Source organism: Marmota monax, unplaced genomic scaffold (genome assembly GCF_021218885.2).
Source record: "Marmota monax isolate L192 unplaced genomic scaffold, Marmota_monax_Labrador192_F-V1.1 WCK01_AAM20220418_F8-fsc00035, whole genome shotgun sequence".
In the NCBI taxonomy this organism is placed as follows: domain Eukaryota; kingdom Metazoa; phylum Chordata; class Mammalia; order Rodentia; family Sciuridae; genus Marmota; species Marmota monax.
This window is the reverse complement of record NW_026691961.1, coordinates 2888578-2908358: the sequence shown is the minus strand read 5'-3', so window position 1 is coordinate 2908358 and position 19781 is coordinate 2888578. Positions and strand designations below refer to the sequence as shown.

At 44.1% G+C, this 19781-nt stretch overlaps 2 protein-coding genes across 6 annotated transcripts in view; one reads left to right on the top strand and one right to left on the bottom strand.

Annotated features, from left to right (window-relative positions):
- The window catches only part of Tmc5 (transmembrane channel like 5), a 63598-nt gene extending 61424 nt beyond the window's left edge, over positions 1-2174 (top strand). For all 4 annotated transcript variants that reach the window (XM_046435305.2, XM_046435227.2, XM_046435345.2 and 1 more), the window contains 2 exons: positions 849-894; positions 1591-2174. In XM_046435305.2, the coding sequence (XP_046291261.1) occupies positions 849-894; positions 1591-1637 (93 nt within the window). In that variant the 3' untranslated portion in view covers positions 1638-2174. The remainder of the gene's footprint in view (positions 1-848; positions 895-1590) is intronic.
- A 2589-nt stretch (positions 2175-4763) lies between these two features.
- Gde1 (glycerophosphodiester phosphodiesterase 1) lies at positions 4764-19391 on the bottom strand. Of its 2 annotated transcripts, none has more exons than XM_046435517.2 (6): positions 18989-19391; positions 13859-14034; positions 11517-11622; positions 9220-9312; positions 8341-8552; positions 4764-6558 (listed from the first exon to the last, which is right to left on the bottom strand). In XM_046435517.2, the coding sequence occupies exons 1-6, from the start codon at positions 19247-19249 to the stop codon at positions 6411-6413; spliced, it is 996 nt and encodes a 331-aa protein (XP_046291473.1). In that variant the 5' UTR covers positions 19250-19391; the 3' UTR covers positions 4764-6410. The 2 variants fall into 2 exon arrangements, with proteins under 2 accessions (XP_046291473.1, XP_046291553.1); XM_046435597.2 differs by having other exon boundaries at positions 13859-14030; positions 18989-19118.
- Positions 19392-19781: the final 390 nt, after the last annotated feature.

The window sequence follows — 19781 nt, the reverse complement described above, 5'->3', positions numbered from 1 at the left end:
CCTAACACTGTATCTTGAATATTATTTTATTGTGTACCTATTTAGCCATTTCATTTATTTCCAGGTGTTTTTTTTTTTTTTAATACTTAAAATAGTGTGTAATGAAGCACTTTTTGTTAGAATTATCTTAGGCGAGAATTGCTGCCACAGGTCATGCATGTAATAATGCTAAGAGATATTGCTGTATCACCCTCTTAAAAAGATTCTGCTGACTTTAGTCCTGCCAAGAGGGTATAAAGAGGGCAGAAAGCCCTGCTCCAATTCCAAAGCCTCTGCCTGCTTCCTTGGTGCCCTGGAAAATACAGATAAATAGGAAATCCACCTCAATTCAAATGGAAAGTGTGACCTTTTTTTTTAATATTTATTTTTTAGTTTTAGGTGGTCACAATATCTTTATTTTATTTTTATGTGGTGCTGAGAATCGAACCCAGTGCCTCACGCATGCTAGGCAAGCGCACTACCCCTTGAGCCACATCCCCAGCCCGGAAGGTGTGATCTTGACACTGTAATTTATTATCGGTCGCATGTTAATACTGCCAGCATTATTTGGGGAAGGGATCTAGAGGCTCAACTCGAATCCTCTTGGCCACCTGTCATGTTTGTACCCTCGTCACCTTAGGTCCTAATACGACCCGGCCCATTGTAAACACTCAGTAAATATCTGTGGAATGAATGAATGAAATCATTGTCCCTAAAACGCAATACTTCTGTGGCTGAGGCTTGGTCTTAATCACCAGTCCTTCGTTTTAAAGTAATGAGAAGTTCACAAAACACACCAACTGTGCCACAAGACCCAGGACCTACGTTCTTTCCCAGTGACATGGTGGCCTTTTTTCCTTTCTTTTCAGCAACAAGTGCCTTTGCATTGGGGGGAACAGGCTGCTGCTGCTCCTGGTAAGCAATGGAACTGTCAGAGAGTAAGACACTAACTTGTCCCAGGCAGAGGGTCAGCATTGCTCCATGGATCATGGGATGCAAACAGGCTGAAGCAAAAATCCAAGAATAATTGTTTTCTGTCTGTCCTAAGACGGGAGTTTGCAACTTCACCAGAACCTGGTTCCTCTCTGGGGTTCTTTTCCATGTTAGTTTGTTTTGCAAATAGTCTCCTCCTGATAATTGCAAAACCTTTTTTATCAACCCCTCGTATCTCCTTGGGTTCAGTCTAGTGGGAAAGAGCAGGGGACCTAGAATTCTCCTGGCATTTCATTGAATCTGCTGGGGCAGTGCGCCCATCCATGAGCCGATCGCTGTGGCTTTGAAGATGTGGCGGTTTCCTTGGTCAGATCTGAGTGACATGCTGCAGCTGTGGGTACAGCCATAGAGATGACAGGCACTGAGAGAGGGAGGGGTGATGTCAGAAGGGGAACAAATGCTGGGGGTGGGGGGGACAAACCAACCCTTTTGTCTTTTGTGGATAGCGTTTACTGAGACAGCATGGCGGGAATTCAAGGGAGGATTCCAGAAAGTAAAAGAGGGGAGATCAAGGAGGCCTGAGAAGCCGTGGGACCTTTGAGATCCATCTGGTCACTCCCTTACAGAGACAGGGCAGTGTGGGTTTGCACTGACCACTGTCTCCTGTGTCCAACCCAGACCTGCGATTCAGGCGATCATTTCAAGAAGATAATCGAAAGGTGTGACGATCATCCTAAAGAGACACCCATCAAATGAAGAAAGAAAATAAAAGGGGGAACACTTCTTCCATGATACCTGGGCCTCTAGGAAGAGGAAGCCACACCTTAAGCAGGAACTGGAACTGACCCTCAGTGTAAATGCCAAAGTCAAATTGGGCCGCCTCTGCTACTTTTGAAACCCAACTGCTGATTTTTCAAGGTGGCCTACTCGAGGATTTCCCAGTAAAGACTGTTGTGATATTGAAATTACCCCACAAAACCATGGTTAGAGATAATCTGGGAATAGTCCATTTTGTCTCCAAGAATTTTTGTTTGTTTGTTTGAACGACTGGTCCTTAGGAATCTCTCTTCCCACAGTTCCCAGGACCTGGCAAAGGTTTACAAACTGGTGCTAAGAAAAGTGGTCCAGATTGAATAAAACGTGATACTCAATCAGGGATACAAAGCGTCTGAATTGTGAAACTTGCATTTGTTGGTGATTTAGAATTAAAACATCCCCCATGTGACCCAAAGGTGCAATAAAGTCTTATCTCTGAAACTTTATTTCATATCAAGTACAAGAGCTTTGGGGTTAGACCAGGGTAGGGAAGGTAGGGGAGAAAAGTTGCCCCCTAAGGTTTTACACATGATCATCAGAATCTTAGGCTGCACCCATCATGAAATTAGTGGTGGTGTAGGGTGCATATGAAATGAATGTGTCTGTGTATGGTGGGTTTTTTTTTTTTTGTAGATTTGCCAAATGATTGACAAGGAGAACCTCTTTGTTCTTAAAACTGAGGGGTTCAGGGCTGGGGCTGGGGCTCAGCATTAGTGCACTTGCCTGGTATATGTGAGGCACATACTGTGTATAAATGAATAAAGATCTATCAACTAGAAGAATGTTTAAAAAAATTAAAAATAAAACTGAAGGGTTCATAGGCCTCACCTCCACTTTTCAATAGTACCGTGGGCCAGGTGCTGTAGCTCATGCCTATAATCCCAGTGGCTTGGGAGGGTGAGGCAGGAGGATCATGAGTTCAAAGCCAGACCCAGCAAGGTGAGGCGTTAAGCAACTCAGGGAGATCCTGTCTCTAAATACAAAATAGGCCTGGGGATGGGGTTCAGTGGTGGAGTGCTTATGAGTTCAATCCCTGGTACCCACTCCCCTTTGGTGGGTGGGGGGAGGACCAATAGCACCATGAACTACAGACCAAGCCTTCAATACATGGGACTTTGTGGGGGTGCTTGATTCTAATCACAGTGCTTTCTGTGGCCATTTAATTAGAGAACCTCTGTGTTTTTTAGGATGAATAGGGAGAGCTTCTTTTGAGTTTATGCAGGATCTGATCCTTCAAGTGGCTGCCGTGAAACCAGTTCGTTTCTTATGAGGCAATGAGACATCGTGTGTGAAGTTCAATTATGAGGAGTGACTGAAGTAGTGAACAACTTGCATAGGTTTTTATAATCTTTGAATTGATGGCAAGCGTTAAGAATTAAGCTCATGCCAAATCAATGTTACATTCTTATGCCACTTTTTGAGGAGGAAGTTCCAATTTGAAGCAATTTGAAATTGTATCATTTCCTTTAAAAGGAAGGCCAGTGCTTAAAAAAAGATGGATGATACCTTAGTGCCTGTCAATGAGCTTCATTCTTTTTTCTATCTTTTAGTATTGGCAGCATTTAAGAGGAATTTTAAAAGTTGGGAATTTTCCATAGCATTTACATCTGACCAACTGCTAGACAGAACCAAAGACAGGTGCTCAGGTGTGGACAGAAAAGTTCTGAATTATGACTAACACCTTAGCTGGCACAGTGGCTCATGCCTATAATCCCAGTGACTCAGGAGGCTGAGGCAAGGGGGATTGCAAGTTCAAGTCCAGCCTCAACAATCTATTGATACCCTGTCTATAAATAAATAATTTTTTAAAAAGGGCTGGGGCTCAGTGGTAAAGCACCCCCTGGATTAAATCCCCTGTATCAAAAAGAAAAAGTGATGAATGCCTTACACCCATGTTGAGTCGGGGTTCCCCCCAAACACCAGCGTGTGTTTTCCAACTTGGGAACCTCATTCTCAGGTAAATCCTAATCTGTGAGGTTGGGGATGGGCTCCGAGTCTGCATCTCTAACAAGTGCTGTGGGTCTGAGGACCTCGCTCTGAGTTGTGCACATCTTTTTTCTTTATCTTCCTAGCAGTTGTGTTCTGCCAACATGTTTTCCAAAAACACTTCTGATTACTTTTTGGTTGAACCTCATCACATTGTCGCTAGGAGGCAACGGGCCAGTGCTGTGATTACCATTTGACAGATGAGAACTTGGGCACACACACAGGGAGGTGCTGTGTCTAAGGTCTCACAGCTAGTTAGTGACAGAATGGAGGACTCGCTTGGATGGGTTTCTCTAGCTCCATGGTTCCCAGACTTGAGGGACCCTGGGAGGAGCTTACTGAAACACTAACCACCGGGCCACAAGCTGGGATTTGAGAATTTGTATTTCTAACAACCCCCCGCCCAACAGTGAATACTTTATCCCAGCTGATTCCCAACCTCTTCATATTCAGTGTTGTACTATTAAATTTTGAGTAGAAGAAATGGGGTCACCAGTCTTCAGTAACTTTGACCAAAGAAGTCCCATAACCTCACCCAGACGTGATCATCAGTCTCTGCGAACAGGGGTCTCAGCGGTTGTTTGGAGCATGTCCATAACCCACACCCTGTCCTCGAAGCTGTGGTTTACCATCTTGTTGAAGCCCATTCCCAATTTAGGAAATTGTTAGGTGTAGCTTCACTGAGAAATTTGTATCTATTAAAAATACATCTGTGTGGGACAAATTCTTGCTGAAAAAATTGCAGACACCAATCACCACATATGAATATGATTACTGTACAGTGAAGCAGTAGATTTCACAAGCTGCTGTTTTTGTTAGCTACTTCTGCAGCATTCTGGGGCTTACCAGGCAGTCCAATGAGCAGCAGAGGATGTAAGCTCCACCTGCATTGATTTTCTCTTGGAAAGAATACTACCATGTTTTTGGCCAGCCCCTCCTTGATTATACTGAACCATGAATCTTATCTACAACCCTGAATTTTTGTCTCACTCTATAACTATTCCCAGTTTCCCTGAGGAAGCTTCCACTTGGATATATTCCATAACGCATTCCTTCAACAAACGTTTATTGAGCATTTATTATATGACTGACCCTATAAGAGGTGCTGGCAATGATTTAAGATATTTCTCAGTATTGAGTCCCTGCTATGAGCCAGAAATGATAATAAACAAGGGGCAAGAATGTGAGCTCTGGCCAGTGGCACATGCCCATAACCCCAGCCATTTGGGAGGCTGAGACAAGAGGATCACAAGTTCAAAGCCAACCTCAGCAACTTTGTGAGACCCTAAGCAACTTAGACCCTGTCTCAAAAAAAAAGTGATTTCTGGAATTAGATCATCTGGGTTTGAGTCCTGATATTCATCACTGCTTTCTGTGACTTTAGGCAAGTTACTGAACTTCCCTGTGCTCTGGTTTCTTTTACTGTGAAATGTGATTATAATGATACCTACAGGTCAAATACACAGGAAACACTTGAAACAGATCCAATACATGGTAGGCAGTCAGTGGTAATTAACAAGCATTTACATGTACTCATTTAATCATGAGGAGGTACTCTACATACTACCCCACATCAGACTTGGCTTTCTCTGATCATAAATTCTATTATTTTTAAACTCTGTATTAAGCCTGCCAAGGAAGTGTTTAGCAGTACTTATTAATGTCTTCATTGTTTATTCAAATCCCTGGATATTCTTGTGGAAAAGAGCTGTGACCTAGAGTCAGACCTCCCTGGATTTGAACCCCCAACTGAACTGTGGACTCGGAGACCTTGGGAAAGTGCCTCAGTTTCCTCATCAGTAAAATGAGAATAATAACACTTCTATCTATAATCTTTGTAAGGGTTCAATGTCAGGCATGTTAAAACCCTGGCACTGTTCCTGGCCTATAATAGACAAGAAATTTTGGTTATCATGAGATGGAGCTTGGCTACATCACCAGCTGTGAGGTTCTGAGGCTGCCCACCTTGTGCACAAATTTTGGTATTTTCATTTGTAAAATACGGATAAGCCTAGAGGTTCCTGGGAGCTGCCTCCTGCACCTCCACAGCGCACCTCTGCCCCCTGGTGGTTTGCAGCTCTCATTCAAGATGCTGTCAGATTCCTCCCGTTGGTTCCAAGGCTTCTCTCCCTGTGGCTGCTGCACACTGAAGCCTCACCTGAGTGGCTTCCCCAAGTTCCTTAGGGCCTCAGAATGTGATGCTGGCTACACAGTTTTCCTCTTGTGCTCCTTTTAATGACTTTATTAGTATGGTCACAAGTTTGACATCTATAGCACACTGTTAACAGAGCTGAATACAAATATTTCAAGTAAGTAAATTACTTAGATGTGGCAAGTTTTAAAATGTCAACTCCAAGTGATCATGCAAGTCCCATGCACTACGTCTGAATCCCGACCGCACAGCTAGTCTTGTGCTTATCCTGACTGGGTCTGGGTGTGGGCCTCAGCTGGGTCGGGGCGGGGCTGCTGTGCCTTTTTTCAGATCCAGATTTTCAAGAGCGACAGTGTTGAACTTGGGCATTCCATGGAGCATGGCAACACCAGGGTTTAATTTAATATGTAATCACCCACTATTGCTTGCCCTGTTGCTTGGCCACCTGATCCCCCGGGGCTTGGGCTAGCACAAAGGGTATTTAGATCTCCCTGCATGAGGCCGACAGGCAGTTTCTGAACCTGTGTGTCCCCAGGATAAAAGTCTAGACCTGCGGGGGACAGTCTTCCAACATGCTGTCAGTGATGTAGCTGGAACCAAGGTGGGATTCGTAGTAATTTTTTTCATCAAAGGTATTGACAGTCCAACCAACGACCTGGATTCCTTTAGCTGACCACTTCCTCAAATAGTCCCTGAAGAACAAGAAAAACCAATCCTGTTAGACATTCACTGAGTGCAAAAGTGCCCAGAGAGAACTGCCGGCGGGCTCTGCACCTCCACCGCTACAGGGGCCCACTGATGACTCCCCCTTCCCAACAGATGCCCTCAACACAGCCACTGCAGGCCAGATGGGGCGTGGTCCCTGCCTCACCTCATGCCACCCTGCCTGTCTTTTCTGTATTGCAAAATATTGCTTCCCTCTCGGTTCCTGGAAAGACCGTGCTTCTCCTGCCCAGTCCCCGCTCACCCAGCAGCTCTCAGCTTAGCCAGGCCGCACCCCGAGATAGAAGCTTTCCCTCCTTCCTTTCTTCTTTTCGTTTTGTGAGCATAACTTTGTTTCCTCCCCACTCCTCATTCTAATGACTAACTATAGAATTATGTAAAATGCATGGACTTTTCTCTGTGGAAAGGTCACAGTGAAAAAGGTAACGGTCAAAAAAAGCTTAAAGCTGGCTGGGGAGGCTGAGGCAGGAGGATCGCGAGTTCAAAGCCAGCCCCAGCAACAGTGAGGCGCTAAGCAACTCAGCGAGACCCTGTCTCTAAATAAAATACAAAATAGGGCTGGGGACATGGCTCAGTGGTTAAGCGCCCCTGAGTTCAATCCCTGGAGTCACTCCCTACCAAAAAAAGAAAGAGATAAAGCAGAGACTGGCTTTGATGAAAACCAGGCAGCAGACCTTCAAATAGCAAGTTTCCCCCGGCACCCACCTGCCTGAGACCAAGATAACAACCCCACAAAGACCCTGTGTGAATCCCTCAGCGGCTCCGTGGGAGGTGGACACAGGTGTGACCATCCACCCTCCAGCATGCCAGCTTGTTGGGGTTTTGTTTTAGTTTTATCTTTATTTGACATTTACGTGGTGCTGAGGATCATGGAACCAGCGCCTTGTGCAGGCCAGGCGTGTGCGCTACCGCTGAGCCCCAGCCCCAGCCCCCAGCTTGTTGTTAATAAGAGACCAGGGCTTTGTTTCTTCACTGTGTCTTCAGTTTCTTCATAGAGCTCCTTGTAATACTCCAGGCAATAACCACACATTGACTGAACACGGCATGCTTAGACCACGTGACCCTTACAACTCTAAGTAGGAGAGAGATAGCTCGAAAACTGCCAAAAGAAAGACCCCGAGACTGCTGGCCGTTTAGGTAACAGTCTCTTGGCAGAGACGGGGTGGAGCCTACAGGGTTGGAGGGAGCCTGAAAGACAGAGGGATAGGGCTGGGACTCACAGGATGTCTTTGCTATGGCTCTGCCCTGGATCCTGGATTCATTTTAACAGGGAGCCAATTCAGAAAACACGCAATCCCTCTTTTACCACAGTTTTCATTTTTTTCTTTAAGATACGCTAAAAAGCCATGAATATCTGCTCAACCTTTTTTTGGGGGGTGGGCGGCACATCAGAGATTGAACCCAGAGACACTTTACCACTGAGCTACATCCATAACTTCCTATTTATAAGTTTGAGAAAATATCTTGCTAAGTTGCTGAGGTTGGCTTTGAACTTGTGATCCTCCTGCCTCAGCCTCCTGAATTGCTGGGGTTACAGGCCTGCGCCACCAAGTCCAGCTCGACCTGTTTTGAATGAGTGAGATATACCTGAACTTTTCCCTCCTGTGGAGCTGGTGGCCTCCCAGTTTCACAGAGACATAGTGGCCTGGTGGGTCCAAACCAATCCAGGATGTCCACTTCCTTAATCCTTCCATCCCAGAAAGAGCATTCAGGAAATGTGTCAGGAGAAGATAAAAAGCTTCCCAACTTACGGGGATACAAAATCCTTCTGCATGAGGAAAGCGGAAATCCCACACAGGTACCACAGGATGTTATGCATGCTCCAATCGAGCAAAATGTCCATTACTACAAACAGGAACTGCTTCCAGACACCACTGTAGCGTGGTTTCCCATCCTCTGTGTGGCTCAGGCTCCAAGGTCTGTGAGTTAAAGCTGTTATTACATTCTGATCCGTTTGTCTCATCTGAAATGAATTTCGTAAAATAAAATAATTATGTCTTAAGTCTAAAACTTCTCAGTTCAAATTTTGCCAAAGTTCTCATTCTGATGAGGTGGCCAAGGGAGTCTGTCCACTTTCTAAGTTCTCTGTCATAAACCCTTTGAGGAAATGCACGTAAATGTAGGCACTGGACGTGTAGAATACACAAGAGCCCTTTCACAAAGAACCGTAATCCTACCTTTACCATGAAAAATCGCAATTGCAGGATAAATATTCAGAAGGTCACAAAAATAAGCTTTTAATGGATTCCTGATTCTCATTTCTGGCCAGAGATAATCATAACTCAATTAGGATGGACCCATGGTCCATTAGCTCTGATCCTTTTTCCAGGACAACAGGCTGAGAAGAGCTGTGGGGAGGCGAGAAGGTGTGAGGAGAAAGGGGCTGTGAGGAGCGAATGGGAGCGGGGCGGGAAGGAGAGTGGGTGGAGCCTTCCCCTGCGCTCTCCGGCTCCTCTGCAGAATGCCTCGGACAGTTTAAAGGCCTCTGTGACCAAGGAAGGTTGGGAACAGTGTTCCCAACAGCTGGAAGCCCCGGGCATGCTGATGATGGCTTGCACCAGCCTAGGCTCTTCTCTGTTGTTGGAGAATGCTTAACGCATGCTACGTACAAGAACAACTCGGAATTTTACCTTATAGATAACTTCTGGCAAGAATGAGGAGACCATACTATTATTATATAGTTGTGGATACTCCATATATATTTTCTTTAGAGCATCAGTGGCCTGTAAAATAGAGAGATTCATATATTTAAAATCTATTCAAATGTGACAGCCCAGTCAGTCACCATCCACATGTGAAGCACAGCCCTGCTGCATAAACGAGGAGTCTGCCAATATCAAATGGAGATGCTCAAAGTGCTGGTTGCTTCTGCTCCCCACACAAACAAACGCACACCAGTCAGACCAGGAAGCAGCCAGGGCGGCTGCTCTGCCCTCTGGGTGGAAGGCTCGCTGCTGTGTCATGTTTTGGAAGGTGGCAGGTTGGAGGCTAGAGGGTGGAATCAAATTTTTAAAATCCTTTCCTTGTACCCTGTTTTGGGTACTAGGAACAGTCCTTTTTTGGAGGGGAGGGGGGTGGGTACCAGGGATTGAACTCAGGGCACTCCACTAAGCCACACCCCCATCCCTATTTTGGATTTTATTTAGAGACAGGGCCTCACTGAGTTGCTTAGCACCTTGCCTTTGCTGAGGCTGGCTTTGAACTCGCGACCCTCCTGTCTCAGCCTCCAGAGTTGCTGGGATTACAGGTGTGTGCTAGTGCGCCCAGCTAGGAACAGCCCTTTTATGTCCACAATTTAGCGCCCTCTGCCTCTTCCAGATCAAGTCTGAGCCAACAGGCTGGGAACTACAGAGAGTAGATCTGCTCAGTCAGGGGGCTGAGAGGACCTATCACCCATCACCACTATGGAGGGATGAGGGGGAACTGGGAACAGATGGAGGTATTCCAACCCCTCTAAACAGCAGAGGTTTAAAAAAAAAAAAAAAAAAAAACTGCAGAAGTTTCTTTTTGTAGTAGTCTAGCTATTAAATGGGGAAGAAAGGATAGAATTTGGATACTGACATCACGTAGCCCTGGGGTTACAAGGGCAGCTAACATGACCAGGGTCCACCAGGCTCATGGGGAACGCAAGGCTGCTGCATCACAATGCTACATCCTGCTGATTACTGGAATGCGGCACACGGCCACAGGGACTTTAAGCAACAAATGTCTTCCCCTCAAAATGAAGAAAAAAGTATGCTCTTTCACATCATGCCTCTCCCTCACTAACGAACCCAAGCGCTTTTTTATTATTGTCAGAGAATAAGCATGGAGATAAGTTCGCTCTGGCTAAAATGTGGGACCTACTAGATTGCCAAATGTGGACAACACCATAAATAAAGTCTGATGTGCCCATTAAAGACACCTGTTCCTTGAGGTTGGGGGCGAGCATGCTTAGCATGTGGGAGGCCCGGCATTCAATCCCCAGCGCCAAAAAAAGACTTTCCCAATTCCACACAAGACACTTTCAGAATCCCTTCTGTAGACTGGGTGGCCCAGTCTATTTTTCAATAGGTATTCGAGCTGATCCTGACACAGATCAACTCGGAAACTTGGACGTACACAAGTATAAGTTTATCAGAATAGAAAATTAGTTATAACACTTTCCTTTTTCTTCAAAAATAGGAGTTACTGTTATCTAGTTAGTCTACACCTTTGCTCATATTTCAGGCTTTAATACCTAGTTTAAGCTATTTCCTGAGACTAGAAAAATATTTTTTTTTGAATAATCAGAACTCTACATCAGTCGTTGACCATTACTGATTATAAATATTGCTAAGGGAAAAATACTCAAGTTGCCGAAATGGGGAAAAAGTATATATACTTGAAAAGTTGGTTGAGAACAAATGTAATTAGAATCATATTTTCATCAATTTATACTGCAATATATTTTTTATGAGTAGAAACATATATTTTCTAATTAAAAAAATTTTATTTAGGAATGTTATACACATTTGAAGAAAATGTGGTAATTTTCTGAAAGATTCAGAAGGACTGAAATCACTGACTGACAAAACTGTACACAACAGAAATAATACAGAGGGACACATCTATGTAAAAGGAATGTATTCTGTTAGCTAGTATAAGCTTTAAATTCAAGAGTTTACTTCCATTAAGCAAATATAATTTGTAAAAAATGGGAAAAAAGAATAACAAAATATATAGCTAATTTTGGAAATGCCTAGCAATTAACTGCATTTTTTTTTTAATATTTATTTTTTTTAGTTGTAGTTGGACACAATGCCTTTATTCCATTCATTTAGTTTTATGTGGTGCTGAGGTTCGAACCCAGGGCCCCGGGCATGCTAGGCGAGCACTCTACTGCTGAGCCACAATCCCAGCCCCTTAACTGTGTTTGTAACAAGGAAAAGTCCACGAATAAACATACCATACTTGCATGGCCTTTGACATCAAAGAAGATTGTGAGGTTGTAGTGCAGGCACTCGGCCACGGCTTCCCTCAAGGTAGGGATCTTTTCATTAGGGAAATCATTCCTGAGAGAGAGGGAAGAGGAGCGAGCATTGCAGGAAGAGAAGGAGAGGAATAGCCATTTTGCAAATGTCTCTCAAAGAAAAGGAAAGAGCGCCCCCCCCCGCCCCCCCGCAGCTTCCCCTCCCCGACCACCCCAGAGCCAAGGATGATTCACTACAGGTACTTGAACCAAGTTACAGATATTCTTGATCAAATAACAGCAACAAAAATAATTTAATATTTAGGAAACACTAAATTTCTACTGTAACTCTACTTGTCAAAGGAGAGCTCAGGGATTTAATTTTAAGTAAATCTCCCTAATAGAACCTTATGCAGAAGAAATTCCTGAAAATACATAAATCTATTAACTATACTACTATATATTTAGTCAACTGAAACTGTTTAAAATAATTTTGTAATACATGATTTTCTGATACAGAAAATTAAGATTAAGAGCCTGACATATAAGAAATTGGCTTTTCCTCTCATTTCACTCTACATAATTTAACTCTCTCTAGTTCAGAAAGATAGATTTGAATTTGTTGTTTCTTAGGCCAGTCTTGGTTTCCACGCCCACCTCTCAGGACATACACACTGAGTTTGATTCTAGAGAAGATACCTATATTTCCTGGAGGTCCACAAGCTAATGATTTCATCTGGAGTCAAAGAAAATGCAACCTGCTCTAGTTGTGGATCCAAGATTGGTTGTTTTGAAGATAACAAGATAGTATATTGACTTTGATGTGATGCCTTCTTAAATGACTTTTAAAGGTGCTGCTGACCCTAAGCTATGTTTTGCTTTGAAACTGACATCTGATTAGCTTCAGTGTTGTTGAACTATTAAAAACACCCTTCCCCTTACACATAGCAGAACAATCAAATATTGGGTAACAGTAAAGAGCAATTCTAGCTGCCTGGATTCTGCATGTTCAGATGTGATCAATATTCTTTCCAGCTTACACTATGATTTTCTTTAGCTGCCTTTAGCTTCTTTCTGGTCCTAGAAAAATAAGGTCAGAATCAACTTTTATGGAGGACTATAAAATCCTCAATATTCAAGGAGTATTGATCATCCTCCAAGAATTGATATTATATGCAAATCAGTGAGCATACATTATTACAAAGAAGACAAGAGGAGGAATTTAAATAGCCACATTCTAAAGTAAATTACCCAGTATTATGACTCTAAGGATAAGTGAAACTGTTAATAGAAGGAAGGTTACAGGCTTGTGTGACTTAAGAAGTGCTTCATTGAAGTTAATAATTGATGGATGTGGATGTTCATCTCCCCCAAGGAATATTCCAAATATAGTAGTTTATTTGATCACAGAGCTGTTTACTTGTAGAAAACTTACAGGACTAGATCTGATATATGTGCTTTTGGAAGCTATGAGCTTAAATGTATCAGGAGGGGATCAAATTAAACATCTGAAAGTACTTTCAGCCTTATGGGGTTGAGAAACTGGGGGGCAACCAGAAATGACACAGTATGGCAGATTCTTCTTGGACTGGAAATTGAGATAGGCAGACTCTAGTCTTGGCTTCTTTATGAAGCCAAGTTATTTGCCCTTGAGTAAGTCATTTAACTTTTCTGGGATTATCTCTAAGAGCAGGATTAATCTAGACCTCTGACTCTTTTAAGTTTAAATTTATACCTTAATTGAAAAATTCGTTTCTCAGCTGTATTAGCCACATGTGGTGTTCAGTACCACACTGGCTACTATATTGAACAAAGTCAATACAGAATACTTTCATTGTTTGCAGAAAGTTCTAAACAGCCCTATTTGGGATGATTTCTAGGATACGTTTTATACCTTAAATTTTATGATACCTCAGGGGTTGCTTATAAGGATCTGAAGAGTTTAAAGGGCTAGGTCAAATAGGGATGTTATTTGAAAGTTGGAGAGCACATGATTTGTTCCCTGGTACACTTGGAGCCAAGGAGACTGCCAAGCAACTTCTTTCAGCCTCATGATTCTGTGATTAAAGTCACAGTACAAACTGTTGTTAGTGACTAAACTGCGTATTATCTTGAGAGTAATTCCAAGGCCAAATTTGGCCTCAGTGGGAAAGATTAAAAATATACATGCCATATTTCTGTTGTTCCTGGTGCCTGCTTATTCCTTGGGAAACCTGAATACAGTTCAAAACAAAACAACTCTCCTGAACAGAAGATGCAATTAGGAAGTGCCAGTGTCTAGCTGTGCTCTCCAATAAAGGACAGAAGATGATGGGTGTAAGTGACAGTAGATTACTTACCTAAGTCTATGGTTGGCTGCAGGGTTAAGTTTCCTAATTTGTTCAAACGTCAAATCACACAATCGGCCAGTCCCATCTGTCGTCCGATCCACAGTGTTGTCGTGCATCAGGACAGGAATCCCGTCGGAGGTGAACTCAATGTCCAGCTCCACACCTGTCGCTCCATTCTTAGCTGCCTTAACGAAAACATCGACAATGTCAACGTCCAGTGCTCGCGGACATCACTTTGCACAACTCACAAGACCGTCGGGGCTGGCTAAGTGGATGGCTGTCCTTGCTTACTCCTGTCCCTTCCTCTTCCAAAGGGCAGCGCGGGCTCATTTCTGTTTTCCGGGATGCTGACCTCACCTCAACTCTTACACTAAGGGGTTCCTGAAAAAAAAAAATACTCACTTTCCCCACTCTTCCTACTGTCACAGTGACAGATGGGGAGACTTGGGACAAGTTTTCCTGGATGCTTTTAACTACTGGGTCATCAATGGCTTAAAATATTTAAACAAATTCCACTGTTTACCTACACACTCTGCTGGTACAGTACTGAGCACTCCCCTGTGCTTGTTATTAGTCAGATATCTCACTACTGTGGCCTCAACAAGATGAGTCAGGTTTTTGGTGGCTTAACTCCATCCTTGATAAGAGGAACACCGAGCCTGCATCTGGAGGAAACTACATCTTAACTTATGTGTGCAGCACTGGCTTTTGGTAAGTTTGATAAAGTATATCAGCATTTATCCAAAGAGAGAATTTAGGGCCAGGACTGCAGCTCAGTGGTAGAGCATTTGCCTAACGTGCATAAGGCCCTCGGTTCAATCCTTGGCACCACAAAAATAAATAAGTTTAAACACATAAAAAGAATTTGAACATTAAATTTGAGACACACTATCTAATGTTTGCTTCCCTGGCTTCCTCATAATGAAAATGTGAAATGTTTTCAATTAAAAAAAAAGAAAAAAAATCGAGATTTTAAAAATAAATAAATTTTACAAATCAAGATTTTTTTTTCATTAAAAAAAATAGTTAAGTGTGGGGGGCTGCCCTGCCTGTGAGCTAGGCATCCCCTCTCAGCCTTGTGTAAAGGGGGTGTTGTTCTGACATCACTGTGCGAAGCAAGTGGCCTTCACCTTCACTGCACAGAGAAGTCTGCTTCAGCTCTGGACTTGAGCCTTACCCAACGGGATTGGGCAACCCCCCTTGAAACCTTATCCCCTGCCTTATTTGGTGTAGAATATTCTATCGAAAATCCTTTATTGTCTTTTCCCTATAAATAAAGCGATTCTGGGTACACTTGCTCTCTTGCCTTCCAGGGTGGAAGAGGACCCTTGAGGTCACAGAGCAGTCCCGTCCTCGATGGGAAAATTACTTCAGTGTCCTGTGTTTCTTAGCTTAATGTTGCAGCCAGCTCTTTTGAACCTAGCTCATCTTGTCAGCGCCTTCGGTGGTGAGATTTAAGTCAGAGTCTACTGTACACATACATAGTTTATGTACAAATGTTAAAGGAAAAATAAAAAATGATAGCCAAGATTTATTAGGCCCATCCCCCCTTTGTGATACTGGGGATCAAACCCAGGGCCTCGCGTGTGCTGGGCCAGTGTTCTACCCCTGAGCCACACCTCCAGCCTTTATTGAGCCAGGCACTAATCTAAGTGCTTTAAGTGTATTAGCTCATTTGATCCTCAAAACCCAGCATTTCACAGATGAGGAAACTGAGACAAAGAAAGATTCAGAAATCTGCACAGGTAACAGGCTGGAGTGTGGCTGAGGCCGCACTCTGGCCCAGTAGGCCTTTCTACCAACATCACAGATAAGAGCTAAATTTCTCCTCTCCACTCTCCTCCCTTCCTTTCCAGAAGTAACAATTATCTTAAGTTGGTATGTATCATTTTTACTCCCTTTGTATATTATATACAAAGTATCTTTGTGTATTTACTAGACACTTAAGAGCCCATAAACACCAGGCAGCCCGTGGGAATACACAGTAAACCTTCCATGAGTAGCTACTGCTATTTACTGTGACCTCTTAAACATGGTTTTAAAAGAAATTTCGACAAATTTATTAAGTCATGTTCTTTACACATTTTTCTACCTTAAATTTTTTTCTATCCCCATGTTATAGATTCTTCTAAGCTTCAAAATTAGATTTTCACATACGTGTCTTTTCTGAGTTTATTAAAACCCAAAACAAAAGTTCAATAAAAGAAATATCACATTAGAGTTTCTGAGACCAGAACTTTCTAATGATGGCCTTGGGGGGGGGGGGGAGGTTAGTACAGCTAACACAGCTGTTCAGTTTGTGATCATGGAGTATCTGGTTCTGCAGCATATTTTCCAGCTCTCATTCTAGTTACCAGATGGCCAGTGAAGCCGTCTCTTCCACACACATCTCTTGATATATGAGACAGTAATTTCCCTTATTGTTAAGAAGTTTGGGGCTGGGAGTGTAGCACAGTGTTAGGACACTTGCCTTCTACATATAAGGCCCTGAGTTCTATCCCCAGCCACCCCCCCCCACACACACACACAAAAGGATTTTATCTAATTGCAAGAGGAAACCACTGGATGATTTTTAATAAAGATAGGTTATAATCTGATTTATACTTTTAAAGTTGCATTTTGGCCCCCATGTGGAGAATGGACTGTGGACTGTGGGTATAATCTCACTCCTCTGCCACTGATTTTAAATAGTGTATCTGTTATTTGGAATATACTCATTTCACATTTATAGTTTTCCTCTCTTTATCTAGTTTATAACCTATTAAATTCTAGCACTGTCAGAATATCTGATTTTTCATATAGTAAAATATTTCAGAATATAAATTATGAGCTACAAATATGCAAAGAGATGAAGAACAGAAGAACAAAAAGCAAACTTCAAGGGACATAAGCTGTATATTTTTTTTTAAGTCAATACAGAGGACACAGTTTCATCTTTTATAGTCTTCACTTGGCAGTTAAATATTGTTACGACTAAAAAGTTCTTTGATAATGACCTTATACTCTAGCAAGCTGAATTATCACATCTCATTTCCTCTTAAGACCAGCAATCAATTTGGCAAAATGTTTATTGTCATTATAATATTACATAAAGATGTGCTCAACATAGACATATAAGACATGAATAGAATTCAGCTGTAATTCTCTTGCAACACAACAGGATATGGAACCCTGTGTTTGTATGTGTATTTCACAAACTCGCTTCCTTGTTCATTTAATATGACTGACATACAGGCAAACACATTCTTGACCACACCACCACATCCACCAGTAAACACTTATGAATGCCTTCTGTACTCAGTTAATACTGAGATAGCCTTTAATACAACTTACGGAAAGTTAAGGTGAAATGGAAGCCAATGAAAATTATGTGTTTTTTTCTTCCGTTGTAATTTATCATTTTTCTTTTCATGACAATATACCCCCTCCCATATTCCTTCACTGACCTTTTTGAGTTTATGTACATTCATCAATATATTTACTTTTAAACAAGAGGCTGGAAAAGCTGCTCTCACTGTCTCCCATCAGAAAGAACGAACCCAGGGGAGAGACACTTAAGAGAAGTTTAACTTGATACACAAAAACTCAGACGCCCTCTACTAACGCAGAGGTTGCCCCTCTTCAGACTTATTATTAATATTTTTTAACCTTTGCTCCATTTTAAAGAATCAAGTCATCTTGGATTCTAGGCATCAATACCTTACATTAGTGGAAGTCTTACTAGGCCTTACCATATGTGGATTAGCTCACTGAATCCTCAGATCCTACTTGGTAGACACCATTATTACTCCCATTTAACAGATGGAGAAACTGAGGTCTGCCCCAGGGTGCCTGCTTGTTGCTCCCTAGTCACCACCCATGGGCAATAAGTAACCTGCTCATTACACAACAGTTTCTGTCTCTAGCTGGATGAAGAAGGCCTGTCAGAAAGTCCATGCCTTACCTCCTGGGGCACATTCTAATCTACGACAGAGAACACTGGGACTTGGAATCAGAAGGCTGAATTCTAGAAGGAGCTGTGTGTTTGAGACAGTTTTTCCCACCTCTTCAGTGTTAAAATAATGTCTCAAAGAAACAAGAAGATCAGATACACACTTGTCCCTTGGTATGGGGGAATTCATTCTAGGACTGCCCATAGATATATCTGCATATGTCCTACAGATGTTCTCCCAAATACTTTAAATCATCTCTAAATTGCTTATAAAACGTGATGCAACCTAAAAGCTATGTAGTGTAATGTTCACTACAGATGCAATAAAAAAAATTGTTTTTGAATCCAGGGATTCAAAACCCACAAATATGAGTACAGACTGCATTTACACAGATGCAAAAGTGCTTAATCCACTGAAAAATCCCTCTTATTATGAAGTAAGGAGAATGCCAAGATCTGGGAGCTATCATGATTCTCAGGAGTGCCTTGTGGAAAAGGGAAGCAAAAATTGACGGGGAGTCCAGGAGCCAAGTTGGTGTCACTGTAAATGTGTGTGTCTGGAGAGAAAGGTGATAAGGAAAACGACCCAGGTTAATTTAGGGGCCAAGCAAAGACATCTCATTTACTGATCAAGATCCTATTAGATCTGGTCCATTCCTCCTTCAATTCATGCACCGGATTTCGTTGTTCCTTTAAGTCAGACCACAGACTGGCGCCTCTGTCACTTTAACATTCCAATGTCATTCTCATCTCAGGACCTTTACCCTGCGATTTCCTTTTCTTGGAGCACATTATTTCCACCCCCCTTGGCTGGCTCTTTCTCCTGGTTCTGGATTCAGTTCAACTATCACTTCTTTTGAGAGGATCTCTCTAATACCCCCTCCCAGTCATTCTCTAATCTCATCACATTGCTACTTAATCGCACTCTTTCACTCTCTTAAAGTATCTCCTGTGTGAGTCTTTTCCCCCAAGCTGATAGAAGCCCAGGGAAAGCGGGGACCCTTTCCGCAGGGCGCGCAGGGGCCAGGTAAATAACTGCTGGGTTCTGTGAAGACCCGGGGCCCGAGGCTGCCCGGCGAGGGGGGTGGTCCAGGGGCGCTGCAATGCAACCGGGGTGGGAGACCGGGAGAAGACCCCGGGGAGCTCGCAAGGACGTGGACAGGCCGGGCTCCAGGAGGGCCGAGGGGCGCGAGGCGTGGGGGGCTCACCTGCCGAATGGCCGCCAGCGTGTTCTCGGGCGCGTCGTGGCTGCCGCCGCGGTGGGCGATAGCGGAGATGCGGTCCCGGGGCTTGAGCACCTGCAGGGCCCTGTCGGACGGCACCTGCTCAAAGCTGAAGAAGCGCAGCAGGACGAAGAGGCTGCCGGTGAGGAGGCAGGCATTGAAGGGGCTGCGCGTCACCAGCAGCAGCAGCAGCAGCAGGAAGGAGAAGGGGCCCAGGAGGCCCCCCTGGTCCTCCCACAGCCACATGCCGGCGCCCGCACCGGCACGGACGGGAAGCCCGGACCCGCCGGGCTCCTGGAACCCGACGGCGAGAAGCGACCCGGAGAGGCCAAGGCACTGGCCGCAGAGAGCACCCTCCGACCGGACCAGCGCCGCACAATGGCGGCGGAAGACACCTCCAGGGAGGGAGCCCGCGGCCCAGCCAATCAGCGGCCGGGATCTCCAGCACTAGGGGCGGAGCTGCTGCCATGGCAACGGGGCGGGCCCAGGCCCAGGCTCGGGTTCCAAGCCGCCTTGGGCTCTCCCGGGCGGGACTTCGGCCCCGACCCCCGCCCTCAGACACCTCAGGCGGGGAGGGGCGGGGGGGGGGGAAGGCGGCCAGAGATCTGAGTCTGCCCTCCAGGAAACTGGAGTTCTGGGAACCGTGAAGGGGCGGGACGCGGAGCATATTTTGAATTCGAAACCTGTCAAACACGGGTCCACGTGCTGTGAACTGGCCTGACAGGGAGCTCTGACTGGATGGGCACCCGCCGGGGTTGGGGTGGGGGCGGGTGGCGAG